Source organism: Meriones unguiculatus, chromosome 15 (assembly GCF_030254825.1).
Source record: "Meriones unguiculatus strain TT.TT164.6M chromosome 15, Bangor_MerUng_6.1, whole genome shotgun sequence".
NCBI lineage: Eukaryota > Metazoa > Chordata > Mammalia > Rodentia > Muridae > Meriones > Meriones unguiculatus.
Genome location: NC_083362.1, coordinates 48728214 through 48748692, shown reverse-complemented (window position 1 = coordinate 48748692; position 20479 = coordinate 48728214). Strand labels below are relative to the sequence as shown.

General features: G+C 40.8%; 1 protein-coding gene across 1 annotated transcript; it reads right to left on the bottom strand.

Moving 5' to 3' along the window:
• Positions 1-921: 921 nt before the first annotated feature.
• On the bottom strand, positions 922-20136 carry Icos (inducible T cell costimulator). Its single transcript, XM_060368466.1, is given in 5 exon segments — positions 922-959; positions 962-1049; positions 2040-2146; positions 2794-3132; positions 20050-20136. Coding segments are annotated over 5 exon segments (630 nt in total). The 5' UTR covers positions 20108-20136.
• Positions 20137-20479: the final 343 nt, after the last annotated feature.

Sequence of the window (20479 nt, the reverse complement as noted above, 5' to 3'; positions counted from 1 at the left end):
TCCACCCAGATTTCCAAAGCCACCCAGGTGTCCCAAACTTATACATTCTTCCAAACAACTAGGTATCTTCATGAATGCCCACCGCCACACAGCCTCAACCTAAATCTCTCCTGCCAGCCTCATCTAAAATTTCCGTCACCCTCACAGTCCCTCACTCAGAAGCTTGCACTTAAGGGATATTCCATAAATGACGACTATCTGATTTCACGAGCTCTACAACATGGAAGATCCAGATACAGCCCACATTTTTTTAATATTAGTCAAAAATTGCCTTGAAACAACCGTGGCCCTGTGGACCTTCTTCTCTTGCTGGACCTAAGACCTCACGCATGGAAGGCAAGTGCTCTACCAGTGAGCTGTGCACATCACCAGGCCTTCTTTGTGACTTTTTTTTATTTGGAGACAAGGACTCATCGAGTGACTTACCGTGGCCTGGACCAACTCATTCTGTAGCCCAGACTAGGCTTGAACTACTATCCTTTTACTACAACCTGTTTTTTCCCCCCACGCCCTCTTTTCTCTTTTTCTCACTCTGTTAATTTTGAGACAGGATCTCATATATTACAGACTAGCCTCCACCTCCCCATGTAGCTGAAAATGACTTTGCCCTTCTGACCCTCTTTCTTCTAACTCCTGAGTACCAGGATTTCAGGTGTATGACTCCCTACCCAATTGTATGGTGCTGGAATTGAATTCAGGGCTTCATATATGTTAGACAGGCCAACTGAACTATTACCTTGACCCTGACAATTTATTTTCAGTAGCAATTTACAAACATTACTTTAAAAAAAAATTATATATATATCACAGAGTTCATAAGCCCAGTTAAAGTGAAAAATCCAGATTTTTACATAAAATACTAAAATTATCTTTAAGGAACTTTTTTCTTTTAAAATAAAATTAAACAAATTAATTCCAGTCTTAACATGAAGAGCACTCCTCCCTCCCCAGACCCCTAATGTACCTGCAAGTCTAGACTTCTTGGCCGTGTTGACTGCTGCCATGAACATGTATTCACTGTTAGGGTCATGCACACTGGATCCATATTTCTGAAAGAGATAGTCAGAAATATCGTTTGTTGTCTGCTTTTTCCCCAACCTCATGCTTGTTTTCCAAGAGTTTTCTGTTTTTGTCAAAGTGGCTTGTATAATTATGGACTCAACCTCACTCGAACAATACACAAAAAGCTGTCAATAAAAAGTTCTTTCTGAACTGCTGAGATGGCTCAGCGGATAAAAAGCACCTGCTGCCGAGCCTCATGACCTAAGTTCAATCCCTAGGATCTAAAATGGTAGGAGAGAATAGACCCATGTGCCCCTATATGTGTGCATGCGTGCACACTCACACACATAGACAGAGTCTGGTCAACTTATATACTGTCATATATATGTGATGTAAAAAATGGAGTAAGTTCTTTGAGAAGCTGCTGTGTGAACAGCTAAAAAGTATGTTCCAAGAGACAGTTTCTTGTGCCTACTATACTGCCCTGAACAGCTTTTCAGACATTTTCTCCAAAAGCAAGGAGTTTGAGGAGGCAGCGTGTAAAAAGGCAGTTTCCTTCTTAGCTCCTATTGGCTCCTTGTAAGATAATCTCGCTGTTTCAACTTTCCAAGTAAGAGAAATTTACAACTAATTGTTTCAGCTTTGTACTGAATCTTAGTAAGCTTAGATTCAAATCTTAATCCAACATTTAACAATTTTTAAAAATCAAAGACACCTATTTTTTTTATGTTTAACTTTCCTTACTAACCTTTATCTTTGCCTGGCCTCAATTTTCTATCTTTTTATGAAAAAAAAATATATAGTTATAAGAACATGTCTCTGTGACCCTCTGAGTACTTTTGGGAACGGAATGAGCTATTGAAAAACAAACAAATCATCTGTGTTCCAGGTTATTCATTTAATTAGCGTGTATATCTTAAGGAAATGAAATTGTCTACCTTTGCCCAGGTTACTCTGAGAATAGCAGCAGACAGTCTTTGATGGGTAAATAACCACCCAGGGAAGAGTATAAGGAAAAGTAGATATAACCCACTTACCCTTTTTGCAAACCAGAAGATAAATATGCATCCAAATACGTATAACACTACAAAAGCTGCACAGCCTATGGGCAGCCAGAGCTTCAGCTGGCAGCAAAGCTGTGAATCTAGGTTGGAGAGGAGAAAAATACGTTGGTGAAAGACCCGGAAACGCCTGTCTTCGTTCAGTGCTGAAGAGAGAATGCTTCTATAAAACGTAAAGAAGCTTTTTTTTTTTTTAAATCAAAGAAGGCTTTTCTTCCATACAATGATGAAATCCAGTAGATGGCAACCTACAGCACCTCCACATTAAAGCAAGGATCCCGAAATTCAAACTGGAAAGACGATGCTAGTGTGTTTACAAATGTGACTAATAGACAGCGCCTTTTCATCTGCATCTTTCACAAGAGCGAGGAGAAAATGCATGGTCTAAAACTGATTCTCAGCCGTCTCACCTCATTCTCCAGACCACTTCCTACCTTAGGGGAGTAGAGGCAATAGCCACTGAGCCATGAAAATATTTGAAGGAATGCGCCCCAATTCTAATTCAACAGTATATATGTGACAAAATCACTTATTCCCAATAAATATCAACTAATATTAACATCATGTCATTCCTTGCATATTTCATCCAAGATGATTTGATGTCAACTACAACTAAAGGGATTGTAACACAAAAGATACTTATTTTTTAATCACTTCCATTAGTGAGAAAAGTCTCGGAATGAGCGTACATACTTTCAAGCACCAAGAATAAAAGCAGCCAATGTCTTACCATAAATATGCAAGTACTCTCTACTCAGGATCTTGTTTTGAAAAGGAGGTGGGTCAAAAATGGATAGGTTGCATGAGTAATAGCCGCCCTGAGAACCGTCCAGGTTGTTAAGGAAGAAAGAGACACTGTGGTTGGACAGCTGGTATGGACAGAACTTCGGGTTCTTGATGGACACCACATTTCCGCTTCCCTTGGTCTTGGTGAGGTCACAGAGGACATCTCTGTCTTTCAGCAACTGCATTTTTAATTGCTGCACAGTCTCTGGATATTTGCAAGAAATCCATACACCTCCCTTGTGAAATGAAAACATCCTGTGATTGGCCAAATCGTTGATTTCTCCTGGATCAAAAGAGAGAGCAAAGCAAGAGTGGTGTGCTGTGAACACGTTGCCTTAATAATTGTATTTAAGTGGGAAAGCAACTTTCTTTTTATAAAGTCAGCCCTGTTTAAACCAAAAGGAAGGATTTCATAGCCAAGCACATGAATCCAAGGCACAACAAGACAAAACTATGCATTAGAAAACACCTAGCCAGAAGAACCAGGCTTTTCATCTGACAGATAGCATATAAAATGTTACGTGTCAAGTGACATGATTAGATAGCATGACTCGAACACAGAGAGTCTCCACCCTTTCATAGGTTCCACACTGGAGGCCAGACAGTAAACAGATAAGTGAGTGGTGATGAGCTATAATTTGTGCTAGGGACAAAGTACGGTCAGGGAAAGTGCGATAGGGTTGGATGATATATTCTAATATTCACCAGAGGGTCAGAAAATGCCCCCTTGAAGAAGTGAGTTTTAAAACTGAAAATAAAACATAATTATTCCTTTAGCTGAACAAGGAAAGGCTTGCAGAATGATGTTATGGAGAGAAGAAAACCTTTGAAAGTATATAAAATTTACTGGAGCTAAAATTAAATGATAATATATAAATAACATTATATCTTCCAACTGAAAGGTTAAGAAAGAGATCAATTATTTTCACACAGTAATGTGTCTGCTATGAATTCCATTCACTAAGAACCAAATCAGCCCGACGATCAAGGGGAGGCCCCGGGTTTCTGCTCACTTTTCCACTTGTTAAGATCACGGGAACTGAGGTTGGTTTTGTGAGTTACACGGAGACCACACAAGGAACACACTGAAATGGTTTTAGCATGGTTGCAGATTGTGAACTACTGTCTTATAGGTTCAAACTGTTCTGATTACTTCATTTATTTTAAATGATACATTGTTGTTGCTGTTTTTTAATGAGAGTCTTACCCTAAATATGTGTGGAAAATTTATCAGAAGGGTAGCTTTTTTTCTTTTTATCTTTTTTTTTAATTTGTTTTATTTTTTCACTATTAATTACACTTTATTCATTTTGCATTCCCCCATAAGCTCCTCCCTCCTCCCCTCCTGATCCCACCCTCCCTCCCCCTTCCTGATGCACGGCCCTCCCCAAGTCCACTGATAGGGGAAGTCCTCTTCTCCTTCCTTCTGATCTTAGTCTATCAGATCACCTCAGGAGTGGCTGCATTATCATTTTCTGTGGTCTGGTAAGGCTGCTCTCCCCTCAGGGAGAGGTGATCAAAGAGCAGGCCAATCAGATTATGTTAGAGGCGGTCCCTCTTCCCATTACTATGTAACCCACTTGGACACTAGACTATCATGTGCTACATCTGTGCAGGGGTTCTATGTTATCTCCATGAATAGTCCTTGGTTGGAGTATGAGTCTCTGGGAAGTTCCCTGTGTTCAAGTTTTCTGGTTCTGTTGCTCTCCTTGTGTGGTTCCCGTCCTCTCCAGCTCTTACTATTTCCCACTTCTTATATAAGATTCCATGCACTCTGCCCAACAGTTGGCATTAAGTCTCAGCGTCTGCTTTGATTGTCTGCAGGGCAGAGGCTTTCAGAGGCCCTCTGTGGCAGGTTCCTAGGTTGTTTCCTGTTTTCTTCTTCTTCTTATGTCCAGCCTCTTTGCCTTTCAGGATGGGAATTGAGCATTTTAGTCAGGGTCCTCTCTCTTGCTTAGTTTCTTTAGATGTACAGATTTTAGTAGGTGTATACTATGTTATGTCTCCTAGGCATATATCCAAAAGAGGCTCAAGTACACAATCAGGACATTTGCTCAACCATGTTTGTAGCAGCTTTATTTGTAATAGCCAGAAGCTGGAAACAACCAAGATGCCCCTCAACTGAAGAATGGATGCAGAAATTGTGGTACATTTACACAATGTATTACTCAGCAATGAAAAATAAGGAAATCATGTAATTTGTAGGTAAATGGTGGGACCTGGAAAGGATCATCCTGAGTGAGCTGTCCCAGAAGCAGAAAGACACACACGGTATATACTCACTCATATAGAAAGGTAGCTTTTACTTAACTTGTGAAACATCTTTTTCCCTTTAAGAACATCAAACAATATAAAATAATTTAAAGAAAAAAGTCATCCTTAGTAAAACAGAAAATATTTCTATATTTTTTATTTTGACTTTTAGTGGTATTATTATAGAAAACATCACCATGCTCATTTTTGATGACTATATAATGAGCCATTTGTGCTGATCTTTCATGACTTATTAAAATTAAGCACTAAAGTGATAACAGGACTGTTTTCAGACTATTTTATAAACACTACAGTATTTGACCAATACATCTTACCATATTACTTCCTTAAAGAAATAACTTCCATTAAGATTGGCATCATGCTGCCCCAGGTCCCGCCTCTGAGAAAAAGGTATCGGACAGGTCTGATGCTCTTTGGGTGGATGACACCTAAACGAACATCGGTACAAAGTCCCAATTTATTTCTAATATCAGAGATCAAACCTCTAATCTTGCCTGATGCGTCTAAAACAAAAAGGGGGAACTGTAGAGAGCTGCGGAATGCTATGCCTTAAAGATGGAGCTGGTTTCCGCCTTCCACCTTCCTGATGGTGAGTGCTCTCTGTCACGAACAATTCCCATTTGGCTGAGGATCTGGCTTGCTTCCATGTATGTGGACCTATCTGCATTGCCCACGTGGCACGCCTGGGTTGGCTACCCAGAGGCTATTTAAGCTGTGGGATGGCTTTCCCCAGGGTCGGAGGATTGTTCAAGGTTCCTGAATAAACTGCATTGAAAAAAAAAAAAAGAAACAATTCTTTGGTAGACATTTAATGTTACTATTTTTAAAGTTGGAAGGAATTTTGCACAAGATCTGTATGCTTGTTTTACGGAAAGAATGAACTCTTGGCTAAACAGCTGGCAAGGTGTACGGGAGGGTTTTGAGGAAGGAAAGAGAGTGGAGACATGATGTAACTTTATATCATAATCTCAAAAATAAAACAAGTAATAATAATAAAAAAAAGATTGGCATCATGCAAGATAAACCATTGGCTTGTGCCTGGTGCCTTGACTTCTTTCAAGTTTCATCACAATCACTTATTTGTTTGTTTACTTATTTATTTACCTACTTATTTATTTCAGTATCTCTAACCCTTAGCATATTCCTCTCATATTTCTAGGAAACACTGTCAAATTAGAGGTTTGGCTGTAAAAAAATAAACACAAGTGTTCCAGCTTCTAGTTATGTCAATACACCTTATTCAACAACAAAACAACAGTAAATAGTAAACAAAACACCTGGAGGCAGTATTTCCTGGATTAAGTCATTGACCTGAACAGAAGAAAATGCAGGTTAAATAGAAACAAGGCCCAGAGGCGAAAGGCTACGAGGTGAAATTCAGAGGAGATCTTGCTTTTCCTTTTCTCCCAGGTTCAAACTTCTGTTTCATGCTTTATCTCCCCACAGTTGGCAAAGCGAGGATGCTAGGAGACCTTTTCTTGGATAAATATTTTCCCAAGAATGCTGGAAGGATCCTTGGAGTAAAAAGGAACCCGAGTAAACTGGCCCTCATGTTGAGTGTAGCTCAGAAAAAAGAAATCTCAGTCCTGGGATTTTTAACTAAAGTAATCTCGGACTGCCATTACCCTAGACTTTAAAAGTAAAAATGCAAACCAGGTAAAAAAAGATGCATATCTTTGCATAGACTCACCATTACAAATAGCGTTTGAAAATATAATGACAAGTGCGGTAAGAAGAAAAGAAATGAAACACAAAGCAAAAAGCAACAGCAGAATCGTCAGATCATACAAGCAGACACAAGCGTCTTGTGACACACGCCTTTGAATTGTCAGGTGCCCCCAAATGGAACAGTTTGTGTTCATTGTGTTTAGAGAAATGAAAGACAAACTTGTAATAATATCTTCAAGGAAAAGGAAAAGTTTTAGGTCAGCTAACTTGAAAAAGAAATCATTACAACTGGCCCAAAAAAATGAACTAAAAGATTAAAAATCCAGTGAGTAGGTTTAAAAAGTGTATTAGGCTGTATTAGGCTGTATAGAGAATAGGTTAACTTAAAAACAGGTTAAAAAAATAAAATAAAATAACCAGAATTCAGACATAGGGCAAAAGATTCAACAACCTCGGCCAATCATAAATATTTTTAAAATATATACAGCTGGACTTAGAACCATCTAGGAAGAGCATCCAAAACAGCGGCGCTGACTGCCTTCAAAATGAAGCAAGTATTAAGACTGAGCAAGGATGTCCCAGCATTAGTTTTGCAGGCTGTACGTGAGGCGGCAGAACTAGAAATCGCATCATCAGTGTGCGGAAAGAAGGCACCTGTGTGCCCCGAACCCATTAGGAAGATAGGGGAGCTTTGTGCAGTTTTTGATAAGTGAATGTCCACAAATCGTGACTTCTCACGTAATCACTAAGACAGCAGAGATGCTAAAAAATAACCCTAACGAACGGATGCCGCAAAGCGTTAGGGGTGGCCTTGAAGAGTTTGAATCTGGAAAGCAGTCAGGTGTCTGAGCGCTAGCGATGTTTTATTCCTGGCTTATGCTAAGTGCAGGGGTGAGGGAGCCTATGTGATCTCCATTCGTTCGAAGCGTTTGTTTATTATTTCTTCAGGCCTCTCGTGGGTGTTTTGTCTTACAATATAGACGTCTAAGAGTATGTAGAAGGAAAGTGATGCTGCTTTCACTTGTTATGATGGAGGGGAAAGTGTGAGTTCCAGGCAAAAGGGTGCGGCTGCATGGCCTTCCAGCCAAGGGCGCTCTGCTTGGGGACTTTTGCCTGTGCGTGCATGTTGCCCTCCTGCCGAATCGATGCTCGTGTCTCTGCTGTCTGCTGCAGAAGATAAGATCAGCAGACTGCCTCTCAGTTCCTTCAGCACCGTGCAGAGAAAATTTCCCAGAGACTTCAGAACGGCAGCAAGCAAACTCCAGAGAGGTCCTGGGGCGGAGCTGCGTACAGCCAGGGTCTACGGCAGCTTGTCAGCGGTTTCCCCTTCTTTGCCCACTCCGCGACCCACCCAGAACACAGCACGAGGTTAAAAGTAACTGTGAAGCGCTAAGCAGTCTTGCTCAAGAAACTGAAGAGCAAATTCTGCCTCTGTCTCATGACTGGCATATGGGTCTGCGCCTAGAGTACTCCCTGAGGACTTCTCTCTTTCCATCTGTGAAATAAGAAGTGAAAATGATGTCCTAAAGGAAGGGTTCCTTCTCCGGAGACGGCTCAGTGGGTACAGTGCGTATTGACAAGTGAAGACTCGGGTTTGGACCACACCCCCGAGTTAACACCGAAAGGCTGGCGTGGCAGTGTGCCTTGGTGACATCGGTTCTGCAGGGTGCAAACAGGCAGAGCCCAGGGACTTGCAAACGCGGGCCAAAAAGTTGAGCCTGGCTTCAGAGAGAGACCCTGTCTCAAAACCAAGATCAAAAGTGATTGAGGAAGTTGCCTCATGTTGACTTCTGACCTCTACATATGCATACACACGTGTGTGTTCATGTACTCATGTGCACAAGCACACACATACACACAGAGAGAGACAGACAGAGAGGGTCTTTCCGACACTTGCTTTCTGTAAGTTAAGGGTCAAAACACATCTAGAGACCACAGACAACCGAAACAGACACAACTTCCCTGCAGGTGAATTCCCATCAATGCCCCCATGCTTCCCACTGAGAGACCAAAAGATAAATTAGCAGCTATTATTAAGACCTGAAGTAGGTGGGTGGAGAAGTCCAGTAATACCCTGAGGGGAAGGACCGCCTTACTGCATTCTTTCCCCACCCACTAGAGATAACAGTTGCTAGGAAACTGGCCTATTCCCCCTAGGGAGGCACACCAGGTCATTATGGTCTGGGGACCTTCCTATAGCCAATCGATTCAAAATGTAGCATCTTGACCAATAGATGCTTGCCAGGCAGGAATTGCCCCTGCCTTGGGCATGCTGGGATGGACCAGAATCTTTAAATCACCCAACTAACCTGGGCACAGCGCGCTCGGCTCCCACCGCTTCGGCAGTGGGGGTGTGTGGGCCCAAGCTGCAGCTTGTAATTTACAATAAAAAGACCCTCATGTGTTTTGCAACGGAGTCGATTCCTGTAGATCTTTTGGGGGCTCTCGAACTGGGTGTAACATTTGGATGGGTGTAACACCACAATCTTCTCTTAAATAAGAACATTTCAAGAATTCAGGGACATGTTAAAGTGAGTGAAACTATCTCGTCTGCAGAGGTTTGTGGGATGTCTAGGGAGGGTTCCATTTTACTTTCATGCAGAACCAAGATGGGTGTCATTAAAATCAGTTGGGGCCACCAGGGTGTCACCTATCAGGCGCTCATATAAATATTCATTTCACTGATCATCCTTAGCCTAAAAAGGTCCTGGCTCACCTTTTCATTATTGAATGTGGCAATAAGAAGGCTGACTCATGTCTCCTTAAACATTTCATTTTCTATGTTTAAGTTTTAAGATTTCAGTCTAAAAAAAAAAAAAAACATTTGGCAACTGTAAACCTGCAATTTGAATGTTTGTAACTACGGTGGTTAAACATTTACCTCAAAATTATTTTGTACCAATAGAACAGATGTGCTGAATCGCAAATTCTTCTTGGCCGTTAGCCATGGCATGTAAGTATGAGGACATGAGTTCATATCCCCAGCATTCCTAGACAAAGGTGAACATACCAGCCTGCATGTATAACCCCAGCACTGCAAGTGGGCACAGAGAAAGTCTTGGAACTCACTGAGCAATTGATACAGTCAAACACAGCTAATCTAGCCAAATCAGTGAGCTTCAGGGTCAGTGAGAGCCTCAAAAGCTAAGGCGAAAAGCACCAAAGAAAGGCACCTGTCATTAATGTCTAGCCTCAACATGCACACATGCACACACACACACACACACACACACACACACAAACACAAACACACACACACACACAAAATGAAGGAGAAAAACGAAAGACGGGGGAAAAGAACCTGTCATAAGAATGAAAAGCACTTAATGGACAAACAGATAGTTTGAGGAAAATGTGAACTCAATGTTAATCTTACGATTGCAAAAGCCAGAATGCTTCCCCTACTCTCTTCAGATATACTTATATGCATATCTAATATTCCACCTGGATTACTAGCATGATAGCAAGAATGTATATATCCAGAATCTGTTTTGTTTGGTGGGTTATCAAATCTGTTTGATTAATTCCTCTGCCACAGAGTCCCTAAATTTTTTCTTTTTTTAATTATTTTTAATGAATTTTTAAATTTTTTTATCAATTACACTTTATTCACTTTGTATCTCCCTTGTAGCTCCCTCCCTCCTCCCCTCCCAACCGTTCCCTTCCTCCCCCTTCTCCACACATGCCCCTCCCCAAGTGTCTACAACATCACCTGGTAAAGGGTAAATTATGGTTAAACCTACCCATAGGGATGCGTGCATGCATTAATATTTATTTTTTACCTTACCGTACATCAGGTTAAAATGGAATCAAACCTAGTTTTCCCCAAGATTAATGTCACACAACTAGAACATGATCTAAAGAAGAAAGCTATTTGTCTGTAGGTAAACCTACCAGGTTCAAAAGGTTTGCTTAGCTAATCAATGGTTTCCTTGACCCTTTCATAATTAAGAAGAGCCAGACAGGAATCCTGCTGATTCCTTAAATCCCTTGAAGTATGCAATCATTTAATTTGTCCAGTGTGTGGACAAGCCATGGGACCCCAGAACAAGGACTGTGCTAATCTACCCAAATGTCAATAAACACCACGTATTAGTGATTTTTAATACAAGCACCAATGAGACACATTTCAACACTTATGCTAAAAACATGTAAACATGCTTATTTGTATCTTGATGGTGTCTTAACAGTGGACTGTTAAGTATAACGCTTGCTTTGAAAGCCCTATCTGTTGGTCTTCTCTTGACACATCTAGATTATATTCACTCTAGAGAACAGGCGGTTAGTGCATTTTCTGAATCACACAGAGCACTGTCTTAGAGGGTAAATTCTCACCAGGATCAAACATGTCACCTGCTGGTGTGACTTTTATTATAGCTTTTATAATATAATATGATTTATTTTATAATACAATACTGCCAATAGACTGTTTTCAAAAGTAAAATCAGAGTTTTTGTTTTAAGTGAGTTCTTAAGAGTTTCTGTTTCTTTTTCTTTTTCTTTTTTTTTCAAAGATAAGAACATTCATGTCTCTAATTTTAGGGGCTGTTAGAAATCTCTGGAGCCAATATTCTGACTCATACCTATAACCCAGCACTTAGGTGCTACAGCAGATGGCCTTAAAATCAAGGCCATCCTGGGGCTACATAGTGAGGTCCAGCCTTAGCTAAATAAAAAGAAGTAGCTGAGCAGAGGAGTAGGAAGAGGAGGAAAAAGAAGAAAATCTCTAGAGATAGGTCCCTTCCCAAAGAATCCATGACCATTCGGAAGACTCTACTTGCAAACTGATTTCTTTGATATCCAAAGTATTTTGTTTCTAAGCATCAGGACCCAGCCAACTGTTTAGAACTCTATAAAAAGTTGTATTAGCTTTGGCTGAAAAAAAAACAAAGCTTTAAAGAAATTTATAGAGACCCCCACCCAGTGCAGAGGATGTAGAGCAGACTAGCAATCTGATTGTATTCTCTTCAACTTAGACTGACAACCACAAACCTCTACAAAGACCTCAGAGTGAGAGATAAGATCTCCTGAGCTTGCAATTATTGACAGTGCTTATTAAACATATTTTCTGCAGTCAAACAATAATAAGATTTAGTTGGGCTCAGTATAGTACAAGAGGGTGCCATGGGCAGCTGTTATCAAATTCAAATGCTTGTCTTAGAGTCTTGTTACATTTGACCTCTTACTAATAAATGCTGGCATTGTTTTAAAAGATGTGCTCTCCACCACTCTTTCACCTTTCACAAAGACAGTGTCATGTCTTGTGAGTCCACTAGCCAAAACTTTTAGAAGCCTGGCTGGTAGACTCTTGACTGTGCATCGTGCCTAGAGCCACACTATAGTTCGAAAGCATTCCCAAAACAGAGTGAAAGTGAATGGGTTCCACAGTAGGATGGGCGGGCAAAATAAACCCCTTCCCACTTAGAGAAAAACAAGCCAAAAATGTAAAGAAAAGACAGCCTCATCAAACCAAAACATTCTCTCTCTCTCTCTCTCTCTCTCTCTCTCTCTCTCTCTCTCCCCCTCTCTCTCTCTCTCTCTCTCTCTCTCTCGCACACATACCTTCATATACAATATGCAAGCCGCTTTTACTCTCCAAGGAACTCTGAAAGGGGGAGGGGACAACAATAACAACAAAAAGAAAAGCAACCCTTGGATGTCTAGGCACGTATAATAAGAAAAATGAAAGATTCTGTTTTCTTCTAGTTAAAAGTTATTTTCTTTGTGAAAGCGGAAAAACCCCAAAGGTGCTATCAAACTTTGAATCAATATTCACAACGTAATTAATTTGCAAATAAACCACTCTGTGCGTGATTTCACTGCCACTGGTTTGAAATTATCATCGGAAAGAAATCACATGAGGTTAAATGAAATCAGCTCTATTCCACAGAGAGGAGGGGAGAGTGCTGTTGAGATTCATGGATACGTCTCGTGCTTCCTACTTCTCAGTTGCTGTGTAGAGTGATTTAGGCTCACACACAGGGCAGTGTGTGTGTGAACTCATTTGCATTGATGTTTATCTCCAGGTCAGCCCCCCCCAAGCCAGTTTCCCATCCATTTTAACATCTCTCTCTGGATAGTCAACACGTCAAGTGTAGCATGTCCAAGCTGAACCCACTCCCTCACTAAAAACTTCAGAGAACCACTGACCAGGCCCAGGACACTCAGGGTGTTCATCATCTTTTCCTCTCTCTGACTCTCCGCATCCAATCAGTCATCAAGTTCAGTTGGCTCTAGCTTAGAAGCTCTCGAAGTTAGTCTTTCTTCTCCATTCCCAATGCCAATCCAGCCCTTACTCACATCTTCTTTCTATGGAAGCATCTTCTTGGCTGCCCACCCCCAACACACATACACACACACACACACACACACACACACACACACACACCAGTCTGTCCCCCTATCTTTCCTCCATCTGCCTCTAAAATTGTGCTTCCAAGGAACCTTGTATTCTCCAGCTTAAACGTCTTCATTATTCCCCCATTGCTTATCAGGTAAAAACCCTATCTCCTTGGCATGACGCAAAAAGCTTCCACGATCTTATAGACCATCTGTTCTATCCACACTGAAGTGTGGCTTTTACACTGCTTCTGTTTCCACAAGCCAGAATATTCAATCAGCCCTTTATCCAACTAGAACTACTCCTTCATTCTTTAAGAACTGTTTTATGTGGCAAGTCCTCTTTTTCGGTGCTACTGCGATGCCCAAAGACTTGTAGAATTAGCTCTATGCTCTCAGTAACACCTTAGTTAGCCAAAAATATATATTATTAGATCCTAATTATTCTTATCTTGCTTTCTCATTTAATCATGAAGTCTCTGAGGACAAAACTGAATTGTTCCTGGGACTTGGAACACAGCAGAAACACAATGACACTTTTAAAATAAATGAAGATTAAGACCATGGAGGTTCAACTGATAGTGGCAGGTGTCCTTAGCATGGGCCCAGGGGAATAAGACAAGTGAAGAAGGAGGTGCTGTTTGTTGGAAGTCGAGGGAAATTACATCCCAGTGCAGAGGCAAAGACTCAAACTGACTGATGCCCGCCCAATTTTTTGAACCCCAATAATTTTCAGGAGCATCCCCTGCATTAACTGTGTGCAGGGTACGTTGTTAAATGAATTATAAACATATCATTTGCTTCTCAAAGCTGGCTTTTAAGTCAGACCTCCATTTCTTAATCTCTGTTCTGCAGCTAAGGAAACTAAGGCTCCAGTAGCTATATTTAATAGCCTTTATCCAAGGTAATAAAGTCAGCAGCAAGTATTAGACTCATAAACTGAGTCAGACAATGTGTCTTCAGAGTCCGCTTACTGAATGGACCTCCCAGTCTGACACACTTTACAGGTTATGAAGAGATTTGCTATGGAAAAAGAAACATTAAGTTAGAGGTGGAAATTCTTTTCATTTTTTTTCTTTAAGGTGTATGTATTAGTATGATAACTTCATACTAATATTCAGTATTCACATTGGTGCCATTTATGTGTTCTGTAATAGACTGAAGGACTATTACACCCAAATAAGTAAGATTTTTTTCTCAAATGTGTAATTACATGAGTTTAATACTCCTATTTATCTAGATATTTCTTTATCAACTATTGTGTATTAAGCTACCCCGTGTATTTAAACATGAAAAAAAAAATCTGGGTTTCTTGATATCAGGGTCTAAATTTCTCATGATTACCTAGTAATTTATCTTCCTGTTGAAACTGATTCATATAACCCAGGTGCAATGGGACACACCTACAATCCCAGCACTCAGGGAGGCAGGGGCAGGTGGAGCTCTGTGAGTTTGAGGCCAGCCTGGTCTCCAAACTGAATCCAGGACAGCCAAGGCTACATAAAGAAACCCTATCTCAAAAAAACCAAAAAGAAAAAAAAAAAAAAAGGATTCATACATATGTAAGAAACTTCCATTGCAATTAAACAGGTGCAATTAAACAGGACATTTTTGCTTTAGTCTTAGACAACACAAAATGATTTTGAGTGAAGTAACGTGATTATGTTGCTAGTGTCCTTGGATTCTCCAAGAACAACAAAAACATCAGCAATTTGTTTGTTTTCCCAAATGCAAGAGATGGTCACCTATGAAGAATCTTTACTCGCTGTGGTTAAGTGCCGAAAGAGTTGATTCATCAGCACCAGTGGTCAAGTGCACACAAACATGAGTCTATGACTTTGCTTAGTCATAACCTGCATCTTTTTCACTTTTCCCTGAGCAGAGCTGTCCTGAGCATCACAGTGCCGCACATGGCCCTTGGAGGCTGGCAGCCCCAACTTCTGACTCTGTCTTTAAGTTTGTACACCATTGTCTGTTTCAGACAACTTTAGAGACCAGACCAGTAAAAACAAACCATGGTTTGATTAACAGTTTCCAGTTTTGTTTCATAGTCTGTATATACTTAATGTTCTGCTTTTCAAATCTTAATTTTGAACTTTTATAAAATTTCAATTTTTTTCTTTTTCTCAGAATGACTACCACTTGACAGACATAGTTTGTTAGAATAGCACGTTTACTAGAAGAATAAGAAGAACAGAGTTGCTACTTACGTAATATATATATATATATATATATATATGGCAATGATTTTAAATATTGGAAAACCCAGCAATGCACTTTACATCCCAAAATGAATGATCATAGACTGTGAAGGTAGCATAGGTGGCAGTTTTTTGTTCAATTTACTACATATGCTGTTGTGAACATTTTACATCAGGTAAGGAATGCCATGGATGACGTTGGGAACAAAGCTAATATGACAGTTGGGTTTTTTCCCTGGGTGACTACGGGCTACCAGGACTGTGCTAATAACTTGGTCTCTTAGGCCTGAAGAAGCTGCAGTTAATGATCATAAAAACAAAGGCAGTCTTGTTCACTTTGGTGAGAAAAACTTTACATGAGAGTAATAGAGATTTCTAGAAAGAGGTGGGGTGGGAGAGACAGAGAGGAAAACTGTAACCAAGCACTAGAACCAAATACCTGAAATGAAGAATCATGTTTGGGTTCACAAATTGAAAAGGAGTGTCTGGTCCTAGACAAAATTCATGAAAAGACACGAGGAAGGAGGCCACATGAACAGGAAATTCTTGAATTCTAACATTAAAATGAACAGCTTTCAAGATCACCAAGTTCTACCAGCAGGGCAGTCTGACAGTTGGCAGAGCGTTTGTCTGGCATTTGGGAAGCCCTGGGTTCATTCTGCAGGCACACAAACCAGCTGTGCCACACAGCTGTGCCACAAACCTGTGATCTCAGGACTCGGGAGGGGTAGAAGGAGAATCAGAAGTGCAAAGCCAGTCTAGGCTATGGGAGACCTTGTCTCAAAATTGGTTTTCACTAAATACTAGAAGGACTTATTTTTTTTTTAAGTTAAAAAAATAACAGGATTCAGACTAACAAGAAGTGATGGAGTCCAGAAGGCCCCAGAGTGTGAAGGAAAATCTCCAGGGAGAGCAGACTGCAGGCCAGAGCTCCCAGTCACGGGAAAGATATCAGTCATACTTTAGGTCCTAAAGCTTTTCTTCCCTAAAGTTAATGGGTCGCAGCAGGAGAGTCATGGTCCCATGTGCTCACACTAATGCGAAGTCCTCTGAGTACTGGTCAGAACAGACAGAAAACAGCATCCACTCTGACGCTGTCACTGAAGACCAGCTCTGTGACAGAAGGGTAAAGAAAGGATGAGAGGGACAGGAAAGCAATGTCCTCAGTAGGGACCACGACAATGACTTTACTTGACCCTATTTCAACTAAACACATGTGTAGGCCAGTGATGGGGCCAGTGGAGAGGGGAGAAAGAAGGACACTTCAAGGTTCTCATGCCAGTGTGGCAAGTAGGGGTTAGGCGTTACAGATGAGATCATAACCATGCTTATACAAGAATGAGTGAATAAGACTAGAGGGGCAGGTCAGTTGTAGAACCCTTGCTTAGCAGGCTTAAGGTCCTGGGTTCAATGCCCAGCACTGCATAAATTTAACTCATGATTCAATTATGATCCTCTGAACATAAGAACTTGATAGATTAAGAAGTATCACCCCACGGCTTCGAGAGATGATTCAGTGACTAAGAGTACATGTTGTTCTTCAAGAGGGTCCGGGTTCAATTCTCAGCATCCTCACAGTGGCTCACAGCCATCTCTAACTCCAGTTCCAGGAGCCCAACACTCTCTTTGGCCTCCATGGGCACCAGGCATGAATGTGGTGCACAGACATAAGTGTAGACAAAATGTCCAGTCACATAAAATAAAAACAAAAAGCATCATCGACCTTCCAAATTCGCCAGAGGCAACAAAGAAAATTAAAAGGAAATGTTAGTGTTCTAATAAAACAAAGAAAATTGAGGAGATGGCAATAACACAGGAAAGTAAGAGGTAAGTGTACCTACTCTTAGAGGAATAAAATACAGGCTTATCATGCTGAGGATAGCTTGAGTTCACCCATCTCGGGAAAAAGTTGGCAATGAGGAATTTTTCAGTGCAGCATGAATTCTAGAATCCCCTGCTCAAAGGGACAGACCCAGAAATCAGTTCAACATAGACCTCTCTGAGCTCCATGGAGATGATCTGGTACTAAAAACGCTGAAGGCCTGTTTCTCCCTAGATGTGTCAGAGATAGAGTGAGCCTGAGGTTTCCCCTCCCGGCTTCCTCAGAGAATCCCTCATGAGACACGAATTTATTAGACATCACCTACTATCAATCATCCACACTGGCTGCCTTCTCCCTCTACACTGCTTTCAAAGTAGTCTTTCTAAAGCCAGAATACAGCAGGTCACCCAGCCATCCCCATTGCCCAGGAAGAAGCTCTTCCCTTATCGTTTTCATTTCTTCCTGCAGATTCTTCTGTAAGAATCATTAAAACAATAAGATGTCGTTAAATTTTACGTGGCGATCCATTGACGACTGGGAACATCCAAGGCTCAACCTTCTTAATTCACCAACTAAATAACAAAGTTGGTCAGAACCTTGCCCCCTTGAGATTTGTGTTCTGTCACCGCTGCTTCTACAGAGCTGGGTGTACTGGGGTCCTAATGATGGTTCTGCTTCTATTTATTGTGTGACAGACCATTAAGCCTTTCCTGGTTTGTAGGTCTTTATCAGCACTTCCTGAGGGTGAGAACCCCTGTCTCACTGTGGCATGAAAAGCCAAGAGTTGGAAGCATTAAAAGTATAACAGATACACACGGGTGTTTAGTTTCTTTGACTTTGGCTATGTCTTTATAGCTGTGAAAATAGAAGCTCCTGGGTGCATGCACCCTGGGGATCCTTTGAATATGATGATTTGTTAGTGTATTTATTATCATCGGTTAGCTGCTCATGCATCCGTTTTGATACCTGCCGCTGGAAAATGGCATTCTACATAATACAGTTTTCTATGTAATGAGAATAACTAACATTGCTTTCATTCATTTGGGATCTCAGGTGACTATTCCTGGTTCTATTGATCAGCCTAGTTTGGCAACCTGTGACGACCCTACAGCCGGATCCATCCTTCTACAAAAATGGCACCGCTGTTCATGTAAGTCTTTTGAGTACAACACTATCACCATAACTACACAAATGGGTCTGGTATACAGAAAACTTTTAGGGCAGTACAAGCAAACCGCCTTGTACGAATGTTCTTGGAAGAAAACCCCAAACCGTCAGCATGGCCGTTGCATTCTAAGTTGTCTGAGCCCTGACTTCCTTGTCAGCCTCATCTCGTGTCATCTGCAGCTTCTTCCCGTCCTGAACTCAGCCACATCTGACCTGGTCCAGCCTCTGACCTTCCTTTGTCAACTACAGGCACTTTGTATTACCCATCTATTCCCTGCCTGTCTAACCTGGATCTTTGGTACACTCTCTCACAGAAATGAGTTTTGCCTACACTTTGTCAGTGGTTCATAGGATTATTTGACTGACGTCTCTTTCACTAGTATTCAGCTGCTCTCAGCAGAGTGGGCATACCTAGTTTTGTTCACCATAGTTCACACAATTGCCAGCACAGCATCTCCTGTGTGGCAAGTGTCCAGTGCTGCATGAATGAACAGATGAGTGAAAAGAGTAAATGAATGGATTTCCTGACTCATGTCATATATACTGGCTGAGCATTTCAGGAGGGTTTTGTGTTGTTTTGTTTTGTTTTGCATATCTGAACAAAACAAATGACCCAGAACTGTTCTTGGTACTTATTCCCGGTAAAACCAATGAGGAATGACCCTTTTGCTCATTCATTCTTCTTAAGAATTTTGAGTAACTTTAAGACAGCATAAGATCAAATGGTGAAGAAATCCAATTTTGGTTTTGACAAATTTTTCTTTGGAGAGAAAAGTAATGTCTAGTTCTTTGTACCACTGAAAAATGCATTTCCAGATGGGTTTATAACACTGAAAATTCTACTTTTACTTCTTCTATTAAAGGCAACACACACTTAATGTTTCACTTCATTCATCCCAATTTCAAGAACAGGACCCATAGTTAAATACAGAAGGGAAAAACAATGCATAAGTGTATACAGTAAGAATCAGCAAAAAAACATGTGTATGTGTAATAATTTATGCTCAGATGGCCCTAGCTAAACTGCTCATGTAGAGTCTGATAAATGCCATCCACAAAAGAAGAATAAGACTCCAGAACATGTAAGGTCTAGAGGGGCTGCTGAGCTCTGATTCGTCCACTCCCCCTTTTCTAAATTTCAGGATGACCTTTATATTTCATGTCTTTTAAAAAACCTTATAAGAGCAGTCTGGGTTGATCTGGCTCTGTCTTAAAAAACAAAGCAATCAAGAAGGAGAAAAAGAAAAAAAAACTATAGCAGTCCGTTCATTTAAGACATAGGACCATCCAGGTAAGATTAAAGTCAAAATTCTTCTTTTGGAAGTCTATCCACTTTATTCTCTACTATGGAAAGATTTCCAGCCCAAATGCCAGGGCTATTTAATTTTCATTCCGTTGACACAAGTCATCTTGCCTTTCATCTTTCTCTGAAAACAGTGAGCTGCTCTCCTACTTTATACACTGACAGGTAACCCAGAGCAAGTAATTTAAAAATTTAATGGTCTGTTGAAACATACTTTTTCATGTTAAAACATGGTATCAAAAGAAGCAATGCAAACTCGATGCCATCCCCGCTGAAGGCCTGAGCCATGAGTTGGAGTGCTTCTGAAACTGTCTGTGCTTTCAAAAAAGATAAAAATAATCCATTTGTACCTAATTTTTTTACTTTAGATTTTTCTTAATGTTCCCTGGAATTATAACTTAATCAGAAGCTTGGACAGGCCACTCACCTGTTAAAACTCTGGTCTGGAAGCAGAAGACAAAGACACACCAGAAATATGACTTCATGTCTGCCAGGAGCTGCTGCAGTCCTCCCCTCCCGTGTTCAGAAGTGGCAGTGAGTGCGTGCTCTCAGATGTTTTCTGTTTTCTGGAGAGGAAGTGGGTTTGTGGAGGTTGACACAGTGTCACATTTACCATCCAGTCAAAGGTTCTGCAAGGAGAGCTAACACAGTGGCTCCCGTATGACGGGTACCCAGTGCTGCCTGAATGGATGAATAAGTGAATGAGCAAATGAATGAATGAGTGAATGAATTTCATTTTCAAAGCAATGTATGCGTCACTCATGCTGCTAGGGACTGCAAGAGCCGTTGCTGTTACTGCTGTGTGGAAAGGGTTAGCGTTTTTTAGGGTGGATGTGTAAAGTCACAGATTTTTGTTG